Below are 15252 nucleotides of genomic sequence, written 5' to 3' on the forward strand. Positions count from 1 at the left end.
TCCAATCCTATTTACATAGTAAATGAAATTGATCACAAACTTTTAGTCAGTGGTCATTAGTATTTACCTTGTGATCAAGATTTTCAATCGATTGAAAAACAAAAGTAGTATTTTTAAAAAGTTTATGTTCCAGAACATTGCAATGAGATTGAGGCTACTAGGAAGAAAAAGCCTTGTACATTAGTTCACATGGGTAAAGATGACCCTATTTTTCAAAAAACACTTCAAAGGAATATTACTTTCTGCAAAATATAAGTTGGTCAAACCAGAGTGGTTCAGGATTCAGTGGCTACAATTTGTGGAAAATTTGCCTTCAGATATACTTTTTAAATATTCCAATGAAACAGGTTACATGTTGACTTTATTAAATGTGTCCAAAAGGACATGGAGTTAGAACGGCTGTATCCAGAACGTAATGCAACGAGTGAACTGAAGAAGAAAGATTTACAGAGTCTACTGGATTTCATTCCAACAGTTCACCATGATTTTTATAAGAACCTGAAGACAGCTGCTGCAGAGCCTGCAAATGTGTTGTCCATGTCACATCTTGATAGAGTAGATTATGAAGTTCAATAACAGTTTGTGGAAACCATTGTTGCACTATTTCCATGACATGTTTCTTAAGGCTGTTCAGTGATGTAAACAAACTATAGCTCCTATAAACCTAAAATAAAGGACAGTAACCTTTTTCATTCTCACTATCTTGTAGCTACTCCAATGAGTATGTTGTATTCCATTCCTCATTGTACCTGCTTGTACCATTTGTTTCATGTATATTACTTTACTTTCTTTTATAATGTCTATGTTTTCATACTCTGTTTGCGAAGTACACAATCTGAGATATGTTTGAATCCAAAAGTAAATTAAATCCTCTTGTGAAAGAGGCTGTACAGCTAATGGAACAATGACTATCTGCTAAAAGCCACGTTATGTGTAATGCAAAAGTGGACTAACCCACATAAAGATCTGGAATTTCAAAGGTCAAGATGTTTAGTTGGTTGTATAATCCACTCACGAGACCTGCAATACTGCTAAAAGCTAAAAGTTTTAACAAACCATGACCAGGTAAAGAACAGGATATATTTGTTAAATCCAGTATCTTTCTACCTTGATTATCTCTGTTGGAGGAATGTTGGGGTTAGTCCACTATTGCTCTCAGTGCCTCATATGTGCATCACATTGATTGTGAAAGCCCACCAGCAGATGCTGCAAAGGTAGGGGCCCGACAATGTGCTCACTTGCAGCCACACGCTCCACTTAAGCCTAATACAGGCTATTGGTTCTGCATTAAGAAAAATAGAACAAGACATTCAAAACATTGATCAGTATATTCTACCCAATTTCCTGTACCCAGGCATCAACTCAAGCAAGGAACACAAACAATGCACAGAACACCAATGATAGAGCATGTGGCCACCAGCTGCCTAGTGTGTCCTACATGTTAACAGTATTTGTATTCCATCCACATGGTGGGTTGCATTTTCATTACTGCTGCACAGGTCATCCTAGGTTCTACATCTGTCTCAGTGGAACGTTGTTGCAGTTTCTGGGTACCTGAAATGTCATTAAAAAATTTTGCTAGTTTTTGCACATTTTAATTCAATCATTCCAATCTTCAATTTTTTGTTATTCAACTGCCTGCCTTCACCAGTTTTATGACATCAGTACTTCCTTACACACATTTATCAATCTGCTGTTTTTGAAACCACATTACAAAATGAGAAAAATAATTGGCAATTTATATGTTGTATTGACATTTCCCATGTGTAAACAGCTTGAAGTGCAAAGATCCTATTTGCCTCCATTTGTCTACAAAACTACCTTCCAAGATTTTTTTTTTTTGTCTTGGGCACACACAATATGAAGATTCTTTAATGCTGCATATTCTGACAAGCTTTGGTAGTCGTGGCAGTGGCTTGACTCTCGGCACTGTTAAATACAGATTACTGTATCATCTATGATACAGTTCCTTCCCTCCCTCCCCAAATAGACTAACAGGTCACTTTGTTAATGAAGGTTATTATACTCACATCAGTTGTGCAAACAATCCATTACTGTTGAATTTGAGCAATAACTAAATTATTTCCAACATCCTGCAAAACACTCCCAACAGATCCTGCAATTTATTACAATCAGGGTGTTAAACCCAACATATCTTATTTTAGGATGTATAGCTTCTCTATACAGTCTATCAAAGGCTAGTTTTGTGCAAAGTATTTAACATCACATTACATGTATTTTATACACTTAAAATTAACAACCTAGTACTTCGGCTGTCTCACCTAAACCAGTAGAACAGCAGCAAAGTTAACTTCCCTACATTAATTTTGTCTGCATGCATTTTCTTCTGACATCCTGTAATTTTAAAAATGGTATGGGGAACAAAATTAACATTCTCAGCTTAAGTAAACCAAAGATGTCCCTTTTAATTTGCAGTTGAGTATTTGCTGCAGCCAAATCAAGTTTTTCCTTGTTTGTCAAGGACACTGCACTCTAGATATCTGAACCTGTGCTAAATTTAACAAGAAATTTTTCAAAATACTTCATACAAGCCATTTATTTGAAGATGGTGTGCACACGCCTAATTCTCAATAATACACTAGAATCAGAACAAAAGCAAGACCATGTAGAAAGTAGGTTTATGTATTTCTTAATTTGTCACAAAGGTTTTCAAATACAAACTTATCCTCACTGATTATACACAATTTTGACACCAACAAGTGGCAACAGGTTAAAGAAAACAATATGTACCAAACGATTTAAATACAGGTTTATTAGAAATTCAGTTCAGCAACCATTACAGTAAAAAAATTCAAAATTTAAGAAATTTAATACTTTTGGCATAAAACATTTTTTGCAGTCAACTTTAAATTTGAGAACACTTTCCATCTATCAATATCCACCTCTCAAGCGAAGTACCAAGTGAAGGGTGGATTCTTTTTGAATATTGTAGTCTGAAAGTGTGCGTCCATCTTCCAATTGTTTGCCTGCGAAGATAAGTCGCTGCTGATCTGGGGGGATGCCTTCCTTATCTTGGATCTTTGCTTTCACATTTTCTATGGTGTCAGAAGCTTCCACCTCCAGCGTAATTGTCTTGCCAGTAAGAGTCTTCACAAAAATCTGCATACCACCACGCAGCCTCAACACAAGATGCAGAGTAGATTCCTTCTGAATGTTGTAGTCAGACAGGGTTCTTCCATCTTCCAGCTGCTTACCAGCAAAGATCAGACGCTGCTGGTCTGGAGGGATGCCTTCCTTATCTTGAATCTTTGCCTTCACATTTTCAATTGTGTCCGATGCCTCCACTTCCAACGTAATTGTTTTACCAGTCAGGGTCTTCACAAAAATTTGCATACCTCCTCGAAGCCTCAGCACTAGATGTAGTGTAGATTCCTTTTGGATATTGTAGTCTGACAATGTTCTTCCATCTTCCAGCTGTTTGCCTGCAAAAATCAGACGTTGCTGATCTGGTGGAATACCTTCTTTGTCTTGAATCTTTGCCTTCACATTTTCAATTGTATCTGATGCCTCTACCTCCAATGTAATAGTTTTACCAGTCAGAGTTTTGACAAAAATTTGCATACCACCTCGTAGCCTCAGCACAAGATGCAGTGTGGATTCTTTCTGAATGTTGTAATCAGATAATGTGCGACCATCTTCAAGCTGCTTTCCTGCAAAGATCAATCTCTGTTGGTCTGGTGGAATGCCTTCCTTATCCTGGATCTTTGCTTTCACATTCTCAATGGTGTCTGATGCTTCCACTTCCAATGTAATGGTTTTGCCCGTCAGGGTTTTAACAAAAATCTGCATGCCACCACGCAATCTCAGCACCAAATGCAGAGTCGATTCCTTCTGAATGTTGTAATCAGACAGGGTACGCCCATCTTCCAACTGCTTACCAGCAAAAATCAGACGTTGCTGGTCTGGTGGAATACCTTCTTTGTCCTGAATCTTTGCCTTCACGTTTTCAATTGTGTCTGATGCCTCCACTTCCAACGTAATTGTTTTACCAGTCAGGGTCTTCACAAAAATTTGCATACCTCCTCGTAGCCTCAGCACCAGATGTAGTGTGGATTCTTTCTGTATATTGTAATCTGAAAGAGTTCTACCATCTTCAAGTTGCTTCCCAGCAAAGATAAGCCTCTGTTGGTCAGGTGGTATTCCTTCCTTATCCTGAATCTTTGCCTTAACATTCTCAATTGTATCTGAAGCTTCAACATCCAGAGTTATAGTCTTGCCTGTCAAGGTCTTCACAAAGATCTGCATACCTCCTCTGAGCCTCAGCACTAGATGTAGGGTAGATTCCTTTTGGATATTGTAGTCCGACAATGTTCTTCCATCTTCCAGCTGTTTGCCAGCAAATATCAAACGCTGTTGGTCTGGTGGGATGCCCTCTTTATCTTGTATCTTTGCTTTAACATTTTCAATGGTGTCAGAAGCTTCTACCTCCAAAGTGATTGTCTTCCCTGTCAGTGTTTTTACAAAGATCTGCATTCCTCCCCTAAGCCTGAGAACAAGATGAAGTGTAGACTCTTTTTGGATGTTGTAATCAGACAATGTACGGCCATCTTCAAGTTGTTTTCCAGCAAAAATCAGTCTCTGCTGGTCTGGTGGAATACCTTCTTTATCTTGAATCTTTGCCTTCACATTTTCGATTGTATCTGATGCCTCTACTTCCAGTGTGATGGTTTTACCAGTGAGAGTCTTCACAAAAATTTGCATACCACCTCGTAGCCTCAGCACAAGATGCAGTGTGGATTCTTTCTGAATGTTGTAATCAGATAATGTGCGACCATCTTCAAGCTGCTTTCCTGCAAAGATCAATCTCTGTTGGTCTGGTGGAATGCCTTCCTTATCCTGGATCTTTGCTTTCACATTCTCAATGGTGTCCGATGCTTCCACTTCCAATGTTATGGTTTTGCCTGTCAGGGTTTTAACAAAAATCTGCATGCCACCACGCAACCTAAGCACCAGATGCAGAGTAGATTCCTTCTGAATGTTGTAGTCAGACAGGGTTCGCCCATCTTCCAGCTGCTTACCAGCAAAGATCAGACGCTGCTGGTCTGGTGGGATGCCCTCCTTGTCTTGAATTTTTGCCTTCACATTTTCAATTGTGTCCGATGCCTCCACTTCCAACGTAATTGTTTTACCAGTCAGGGTCTTCACAAAAATCTGCATACCACCACGCAACCTCAGCACCAAATGCAGAGTAGATTCCTTCTGAATGTTGTAGTCAGACAGGGTTCGCCCATCTTCCAACTGTTTACCAGCAAAGATCAGACGCTGCTGGTCTGGTGGAATACCTTCTTTGTCCTGTATCTTTGCCTTTACATTCTCAATAGTGTCTGAGGCTTCTACCTCCAGGGTAATGGTCTTTCCAGTGAGAGTCTTCACAAAAATCTGCATCCCTCCTCTAAGTCTGAGGACAAGATGAAGAGTGGATTCCTTCTGAATGTTGTAATCTGACAAGGTACGACCATCCTCCAACTGCTTTCCTGCAAATATCAGTCTCTGTTGATCAGGTGGGATTCCTTCTTTGTCTTGAATCTTTGCCTTTACATTCTCAATAGTGTCTGAGGCTTCAACTTCCAAGGTTATTGTCTTCCCTGTTAGCGTCTTCACAAAGATCTGCATACCACCTCTCAATCTCAGTACCAGATGCAATGTGGATTCTTTCTGGATATTGTAATCTGAAAGCGTTCTCCCATCTTCGAGTTGTTTTCCAGCAAAAATCAAACGTTGCTGATCAGGTGGGATACCTTCTTTATCCTGAATTTTTGCTTTTACATTTTCGATTGTATCAGATGCCTCTACTTCCAAAGTGATTGTTTTGCCAGTTAATGTTTTAACAAAGATCTGCATGCCACCTCTCAGTCTTAGTACTAAGTGAAGAGTGGATTCCTTTTGAATATTGTAATCAGACAGTGTGCGACCATCTTCCAGTTGCTTTCCAGCGAAGATCAGCCTCTGTTGGTCTGGTGGAATGCCCTCCTTATCTTGAATTTTTGCCTTGACATTTTCAATAGTATCAGATGCTTCAACCTCCAATGTTATAGTCTTGCCAGTGAGCGTTTTGACGAAAATCTGCATGCCACCTCTCAGCCTAAGGACAAGATGTAGTGTCGACTCTTTTTGAATATTGTAGTCCGACAATGTTCGGCCATCCTCCAGCTGCTTTCCAGCGAAGATCAGCCTCTGTTGGTCTGGTGGAATGCCCTCCTTATCCTGAATCTTGGCTTTTACATTCTCAATTGTGTCTGATGCCTCCACTTCAAGTGTAATAGTCTTGCCAGTCAGCGTCTTCACGAAGATCTGCATGCCTCCTCGCAACCTCAGCACAAGATGCAGGGTTGACTCTGTAAGAAATTTAAAGCACAATCACTTGCAATATTCTACCAAAGCAATTAAGTTTACCATTTTACATACCAATTCAGTTAGAATATTTAACATTCTAGAAGACACTTCTCAGTGGCCATACAATGTTAGATTTAAATGCTTTACAGCAGTTTGGGGGAAAGTAAATCAAAGATTGACATGCCACCGACAAAGCACAGTTCATGTGAAGGACATTTTGCTGCAGGCATTACAATCTACATATGCAACATTTGCTCACATTTTTTTTAACTGCTTTATCAAATTTCCTTTTGGCAAGCAACCTGGGTACTTAAAAAGGCTGCATGATCATAATAGGTTAATAACACCACTAACATCAATGCTTTTTACCAACACCATTTGACCAAAATTTTGGCTTAACAAGCTGCACTCTAGCTTTCAACAGCATCATTGTCATGATTAGCTTAAAACTACCAACTAAAGGGCCTAGCATTGTGTTACGTTGTAAAACTACAGCATTGAACCTACCAGACGATCAAAGTGATGCATGCTTGGAAAGAAGTTTAGCAGCCTGTAGCAGCTCTGGTCAGCATCAGGACTGCAGGTCTGGTGGTGCACAGAGCCAGCACCATAAGCAAGGTGCTGTTCGTATCTCCCTACAAGAATCCTCCTTTGCTTTTGATAATTTAAGTCTTGTCACCGCCAGCCCCCCCCCCCCCCAGTATGTATGCACCCCCTCTGGTCTTTCAGTTCACTTTTATCTCAGCTGTTCCCTTTACAACTGACACTTAACACAAATAAGCCAAAAATACTAGCACTCATTTAATATGTACATGTTCAACTTTGAGCTCCTTCATGCAGCTTGTACTCAGTATAACACAGCAACTTTACTAGTTTTCTTTAATGGTAATCATCTTTGAGGCACGCTATGACATTTCATGTTTATAGCACACCTAACTTTCTGCCCCAGGGTAGAAGCAAGCTGTATGTTCGTCCTCTGCATATTCACAGTGTCATTAGTGGCACCTCATGTGTTTGCTATGTCTTCAAAAATGTTCAAATGTGTGCGAAATCTTATGGGACTTAACTGCTAAGGTCATCAGTCCCTAAGCTTACACACTACTTAACCCAAATTATCCTAAGGACAAGACAAACACACACACCCATTCCCAAGGGAGGACTTGAACCTCCGCCGGGACCAGCCACACAGTCCATGGTTCTGGACCATAGGTCATTTTTGCTCAGTGTGCTGAACATGTTCAGGACCATTTGCTTTATAGGATGGTGACAGCTATTTTAATTTATGTGCTGAGGTTATTTTCCCCTATCTTGACTGCAAATCTGTTGGTTGGCAAGCTAGCTACCATTCTTGCATGGTTTAGTTTAGCAGAAGGCAGATAAACTTCTGTCTTGTGTACAGAAGAAACACTCACCCATGGTCCAGAGTACATTAGTACTCAGATTTCAGACTAAGTGCAGCATCCAAGACCCATGTTCAAAGAACAGTTACAGCAAGAGGTACTGCAAATGCTTAAGATACCACTGATTAAGGTTATCTTGTGAATAAGCCAAGGTGGGCAAAGCGGACTGCCTTCCTGCTATACAGTAGGGCAGCACGTTTGGGTGTATGCTGCAGGGACCGACAGACCAAAATTTTTGACAGCCTGTAAGATTCAAGTTGTGTTATGGTCCATTAAAGATAACATAGCTCTTCATGTGCCCTGTGTGTGTGTAGAGTGAACTGTAAATATGGCAGCATTCATACAGACTGAACTTTCAGTTGCCAAATTCTTTAACCAAGTGTTAAGTGACAAATTATAGCAACTTAAAATAGTTTTCTAGGGGATGTTCAGCTGTGGCAAATTTGGAATTCCATTATAAAGGAGGCAGAGATTTGAATAAATAATTTTAACAGACGAGAGGTGAACCATGGGACACCTTGACTATGGAGTCAAAGAAGAAGTGCAGCTAAAAACTGACAACGGCTCCTTCCACCTTCCGTTAGAAGGACAATAGCTCCTTCCACCTTCCGTTAGAAGTTCCAGTTGATGGACACACTGCAAATCACCTACTAGTGCCCGGCAGAGGGTTCAAACGACCTTCACAATTCTCTAATATTCCAATATCTATAGCATGTGGAAAGAACGTACATCTCTGTCTGCATGAGCTCAGATTTCTCTTAATTTATTGTGGTAACAAAATAAAATATTTTTGCATTCAGAGAAGAAAGTGAATGGAATTTTGTCAAAAGATTGTCACAACAAAAAACACTTTTAAAAAGGTCTAGCCCAAATCCTAGATCATTTCAGTGACCCATTCTCGTGTATTTCACAACAGTATAAAACGTGCTGGCCTTCTTTGAACTTTTTCAATTTACTCCGTTAGCCCTATTTGCTAAGGATCCCACACTGTGCAGCAGTATTCTAAAAGAGGACAGACAAGTGTAGTGTAGGCACTTGTTAGTATATCCGTTACATTTTCGAAGTGTCGTGCCAATAAAATTAAGTCTTTGGTATTAATCTCTCAATTGCTGCTGATATTTTTTAAATTCAAGCCACGTCTGATCTACACTTATAATATTAATTTGCCTCCAAGCGAAGCACCAAATGACTTCCCTGCTTATAGAGTAGGTATATTTTAGCTTATTTTTTGGAGGATTTGGGCGTTACAATATTCAATCTTACTACAAGGAGCTGCCTAATTCAACTTTCCACACTACAGAAAGTTCTAGATACTACAATCTCAAATTGTAGTTTTATGTAGACATGCCACCACGAAAGTCCAAACACTTCAATACTTTCTTATGGTCTATTGACACAGCACTGTGTGTACACCATACAGGGGCACTCAACCTAGCATTCCTGATTGCTATGTTTTATGAAGCAGTCTACCAACTGACAAAAAAAACTGAGCTTGCCACGAAAGCAGTTCAAAGTATGTTGCAAATCTTTGCAAAGGGCTGTTTCTCAAAAATGGTGGCAATTGCAAATAGTAAGGTTTTCAGGTTGTAGGGTACTGTGTTTCCATTACACAAAACTAGCGCACAATGTGAAATATCAGAAACTGGAGTAAATATTTGCAATGGACAAGGGAAAAAAAATTGTAAAAAATGAAATCAAGCCAAATGGCTCATTTTCCATGTGTGGCTGGCAATGCTTTGAGCTATCTACAAACACTGGTGACACGAAGTATTAACTTAAGATATTCCGAATTATTCCTGTCACCCTTGCTCATTAGTATGTAATTTTAAACACTAATCATATGCATATCCTGACCAGTCTGGTCAATATGCAACCAATTTTGTTATTGGAGGGCATGGTGGAAAGTTACACTTAAAATCTAACATTTTGAATATTCATTTCTGCATGTGTTCAGCCCTCTGAATAGTAGATAGTAACAATTACTGATAACACTTTTCTGTGCACGAGAAAATTTCGTAATCTCTTTTCAAATTTGACATGAAGTGTCCATACAGCGCACCCTCTCCTTCATTACAATGACCACACAAGACTGCTATACTAACAATCTAGACAGATAGGATTCTAGATAACAAGCTTTAAAGAGCTTCCACAAAAATTCTGAAGATTATCTTTTGCCACAAGCACTATTTTGTTTGGGGCTGGTATTGCTGCCAACATTTATGATCTATGTAGTACATGTCTGAACATTTAGATTGTTGAATTGGAAAAAATCAATTTGAAAGAAGTTAACTGAGGACAGAGGTTTAGAAATCTCTCACACCTTCCGTCCAACATCTGTTCAGGTGCTCCGAGGAATTTTACTCCTGTGAACTCCAAAATTCAACACAAAGGAAAGCCAATCTATACAACGGCAACATAGTAACAACGTATCTACAAAGAAACTGCCATAAATGGTGTGCAGTGAAGAGAAGCTACAGATACTCTATTTCCTATGTGCCAAACATAAGAAATTCTTTAGTAGGCTTTCCTAGTCACAATTTGTGAGTAAATTACAATGGTAAGATTGTAATTTACTGTCCACTATGCTGTAAAATGGCATTGGTATTAATGTTTAAAGGATTACTATACCAAAATTACATTTTAACCATATGAAGTATTCAGTTGGCTGTACTTACATATTAACACCTCTGAATCATTTTTGCAAATGTTGTCTAACAACGGCACCACTCAAGAGAGCCAGTGTTCTAAATTATTTCATTTGCTCCTTGAAAGGAAGTAAATTCTTGTGACATACACTATTTCTTTCAAATTTTGCAATGACCCTGAAGTGCATTTGCATTGGGCAACATTCATTAAAGGCAACCAGAAATTAAACCAGTTTACAGTGAATGAGTTATTACAAAGCTTGTGGTAATATGCGGTAATCTTAACTTTACAACATATGCAACAAGCTGAAAAGTTTCAATCGGAATTAAAATTTTTCCTCCAACCAAAATCCCCAGATAGGACTTAGTCCTAGTTCATTTATATTCTCCAGAAGCTCATATGAGAGAAAGCTGCCCAATTCCTCTGCCCTCCTTATAATACAGGGCTATTACAAATGATTGAAGCGATTTCATAAAATTCACTGTAGCTCCATTCATTGACATATGGTCACGACACACTACAGATACGTAGAAAAACTCAAAGTTTTGTTCGGCTGAAGCCGCACTTCAGGTTCCTTCCGTCAGTGCTCGAGAGGGCAGCGAGAGAAAAATGGCGACAGGAGCCGAGAAAGCGTATGTCGTGCTTGAAATGCACTCACATCTGTCAGTCATAACAGTGCAACAACATTTCAGGACGAAGTTCAACAAAGATCCACCAACTGCTTAACTCCATTCGGCGATGGTATGCATAGTTTAAAGCTTCTGTAAGGGGAAATCAACGAGTCGGCCTGCAGTGAGCGAAGAAACGGTTGAACGCGTGCGGGCAAGTTTCACGCAAAGCCCGTGGAAAATTGGCTCATGCCACAACTGGAGACGACAGCACCGACTTCATCTTTCAACAGGATGGCGCTCCACCGCACTTCCATCATGATCTTCGGCATTTCTTAAACAGGAGATTGGAAAACCGATGGATCGGTCATGGTGGAGATCATGATCAGCAATTCATGTCATTGCCTCCACACTCTCCCGACTTAACCCCATGTGATTTCTTTCTGTGGGGTTATGTGAAAGATTCAGTGTTTAAACCTCCTCTACCAAGAAACGTGCCAGAAATGCGAGCTCGCATCAACGATGCTTTCGAACTCATTGATGGGGGACATGCTGTGCCGAGTGTGGGAGGAACTATTATCGGCTTTATGTCTGCCGAATCACTAAAGGGGCACATCGAACATTTGAAAAAAAGAAAATGTTTTTGTACGTGTGTGCAAAGCATTTTGAAAATATCTCAAATAAAGTTATTTTAGAGCTGTGAAATAGCTTCAATCATTTGTAATAACCCTGTATAACCTGTAACAGGCAAAACAACGCTCATTTCCAAACTAACTGCCAGCTGAGCCAAATTGGTAACACTACAAACCAATGTTGTCACCTATCAACTTATGTGGTTCCCATTTGTTGACAACAACTAACATGAACCTTTTCAATTGAAGATAACACCAAGATATGAGTGCTGACAATGGGAAAACATACTGCTACCCTACTCTGCGTTAGTAAAGCACATAAAAACAGTTTAACAGTATTCTGTTGAACATCCAACTTAGGCTGATTTCCACTGTAAATAAAAGTTGAAGTCCTGGAAAGCTATATACTGACTAATGTCAGACAAAACTGGGCTTAGTTGCTATTGGACACTGAAATCTTGGTTGTGGTGTTAAGACTGATCTTTAGTGCAGCATGAGCTCTTAAGATATGTTCCAATTGACAATTCGGTAGCAACTTGGCAAAGCCATCCAATGTGAAAGTAGAAAATATGATTGTAACAAACTAACCAGTCTGCATCATGCTGAAAAATGCAAAGGGGTTTCCAATGCGCAACTTTTAACTGAAGGCCAGTGTGGAAGGCATGATTACATTGGTGAGTACACCAAGAACTGCAAATTATTAATATTCACAGTATCTTTGGACCAACCAAAGCAATATTCAGAAATCATCACACATGTTCTGTGTATGATATCTCTCAAACTGGCACCAGTGTCTTTAGCTATAGCTTCAATTACCATTACACAAACCTGTGCCAGTATGCAAGACAAAACAATTACTGTCATATGCGACCCACATTAAATGTGTAAATTTCAGAAATTACTGCATTGGTTGTCAGCTGCAAAACAACACAACCCAGCCACTTTTACACTTAAATCATTGCAATGTCTTCTGTATCACATTGTAGAACACATCCGGAAACTTTACAAACAGTATAGGTAACACATTAGTGGGATGCTTTTAACTTTCAAAAATTGAGGTTAAATTTTACTTACCACAGCAGCAGCGTGAAGTGCAGTTGGCAACGACAGTGGGGTGCCAGGTATAACGTTTATATAAAAGCAAACTATTATGAAATTTTCACTTTCCGAGAATAATTTGAAGGTTGAATAAAGGTACAAGAAGTTCCGTCAACCATAGAGCAAGACCACTAGTTATTTTCTTTCATGGCCGTTCGTTGCCATTTATCAGCACACTACGCCGCTGCTCTCCGTTAAGTAGAATTTAACCCAGATTAAAGTTTCTGAGAGTACCGACATAAAGATACTTAACAGCGTTCCAACAATACAGCGCTTTACATGACTAAGCAACGCGAATACGAATTGCTTCAGTACTCTTCACTGACCGCACAACACATACTTTGGACAACATCGCCTAACATTACAAGCACGTACAGGTAATTTAAGCTTTCTACTTTTCGGACATCGTTTCACCCAGATTTGCCTACACAGTTGCCCAATATCTACGTCGGCGTCATTTTACGTAATAAAAAATTTAACTTGCAACGTAAATCCAGAGAAGCTATATCACAAGACTGTCCAGTCATTTCCACGCATGAAGTACGTAAGTCAAGCGGAGCAAATACAAATCTTCCTCGTCTCCCTCCCCCACGTCAAAAAGCATTAATACAGACACACTAAGTACAGTAAGAATTTATTGCGAAAATTAATATATACCCACCACACCCATACAACCACAACTACTTATCTTAAAATTCAAGCAATATATGAGTAAACTGGTTTAGAACACACCCAGCCCAATAGTTGAAATTACAAATACCGATCTGCCTAAAAGTCGGAAAAGTAACACGTACGCTGCAGATTACGCAAAACGATAATAAAGGAAAAACACTAACACGAAACTTACCTTTCTGGATGTTGTAGTCTGACAATGTCCTGCCATCTTCCAGTTGTTTCCCAGCGAAAATCAGTCTCTGCTGGTCAGGAGGAATCCCTTCTTTGTCTTGAATTTTGGCTTTCACATTTTCAATAGTATCAGAGGCTTCAACCTCCAATGTGATTGTTTTCCCAGTCAACGTTTTAACGAAGATCTGCATGTTTCTGGAAAAAGATATTAGTTCCGTAACTATTATGCCAAGATGGCGCATGTGACATTCGAAGAGCAAAGCGTTGAAAAACAGAACATATACTCCTAAACGCCTTAAAATGTAAATTTTAACACATTCAAATAATGCACCACTGGCAACAGAATTTCCTACGCATCCTTAGCTTACCTGACAGTATTATAAGACTGCCTTCCGATAAGGAACTGCTCTCCCAATAACACTATCAAACGATCACAGCGAACTGCTCTTGCAGTGTAATGGCTGCCGAGCTGCTGTTCCTCCTTGTATAGGCGAGCACGACGTCTCCCATTGGTCGAACTGTACTCACGTGACGCTTTCGTCTCTACTCTGCAATGACGTCAGTATCTCATACCAACATTGATACACAGATGTTCCTAACGCGGACTACAAGATTACCCTACCGTCTAACGTCACTCCGTACTTATTATGTTGGCAATGAAAATGACGAGGCGAATTGCGGTCAACTGTCAACGAACTAATGCGTAGTAACAGCACTTAACAAAAAATTATTCTGGAATATTCAGGTTATGCTACGGTGATTCGAAATTACGTTTTACTAATTTGATAAAAGCATGGCACCACATACCGACATATTAGCCTCATCTTTACAGTAGCAGTTTACTTAATGTCTTAATGTCCTTGTCTCGAAGCAAAAAGGTACCCGTGCTACCAAATTACTAGTTATAATAGAGCACGCGTTGTGGTCCGAATAATCCAAATTATGCGCTTAAATTCATAGTTTAGTTTGTAATGACATTTAAAATTGGGAAATTTGTTCCAGAGTTAAATACTTCTCATTTCTTTTATTCGTTCTTTGTCATTTGATTTGTGCTCTTAATCTAGGATTTTCTCATTTCCAATCTTTTTTGGCAATTGGTTTTCGGGGTAACCGTTAACAATCTGGTAACAGTGCAAACATCAGGCCAGATTCAACAAAGATCAAATTTCATGTTGTCTTGTTTGCAGTTATATAGATAATTGTTTCATTTTTGTGAAGAAATGACGTTATTTTAATTTCTGCAGAGTGAATCGTTACTTTATAGCACTAATGATTCGGAAACATTAAACGTAGGCGAAATGTTAGATTTGTAATAAATTCAGTGTGTTTCCCCCGCTTTTTGTATTAATAAATATAACTTATATTTTTTGTAGTGTTCATTTATATAACGTACTTCCTTTAGCATTGAGAATACACCCACAATTCTTCACAGTATTCGCTTTTTAGGCACACGTTTTCTAGCGTACCTCCACTTCACAAGTTTCATACTCGCTGTTGACTGATAGTTAAATGTTGTTGTTCCATGTCAAGTTTTATTTCAAGAAGAAAAATCATTTCGTCTTTTTTCTTGACAAAATGTGTACATTTTTTATCAATATTTACTGATCTTGTACTATGATACCATTTGCAATTGCCAGAAGTTTAAGTTACTGCCGTTAGCAAATGCTC

At 39.1% G+C, this 15252-nt stretch overlaps 1 protein-coding gene across 7 annotated transcripts; it reads right to left on the reverse strand.

Annotated features, from left to right (window-relative positions):
- Positions 1-2627: 2627 nt before the first annotated feature.
- On the reverse strand, positions 2628-14106 carry LOC126094716 (polyubiquitin-A). Of its 7 annotated transcripts, XM_049909256.1 has the most exons (5): positions 13953-14105; positions 13586-13779; positions 5868-6356; positions 5587-5639; positions 2628-5358 (listed from the first exon to the last, which is right to left on the reverse strand). In XM_049909256.1, the coding sequence occupies exons 2-5, from the start codon at positions 13773-13775 to the stop codon at positions 2893-2895; spliced, it is 3198 nt and encodes a 1065-aa protein (XP_049765213.1). In that variant the 5' UTR covers positions 13776-13779; positions 13953-14105; the 3' UTR covers positions 2628-2892. The 7 variants fall into 7 exon arrangements, with proteins under 7 accessions (XP_049765213.1, XP_049765214.1, XP_049765210.1 ...); XM_049909257.1 differs by having other exon boundaries at positions 2628-3356; positions 4041-6356; positions 13953-14106; XM_049909253.1 differs by having other exon boundaries at positions 2628-5965; positions 6194-6356.
- Positions 14107-15252: the final 1146 nt, after the last annotated feature.

Source organism: Schistocerca cancellata, chromosome 8 (assembly GCF_023864275.1).
Source record: "Schistocerca cancellata isolate TAMUIC-IGC-003103 chromosome 8, iqSchCanc2.1, whole genome shotgun sequence".
NCBI lineage: Eukaryota > Metazoa > Arthropoda > Insecta > Orthoptera > Acrididae > Schistocerca > Schistocerca cancellata.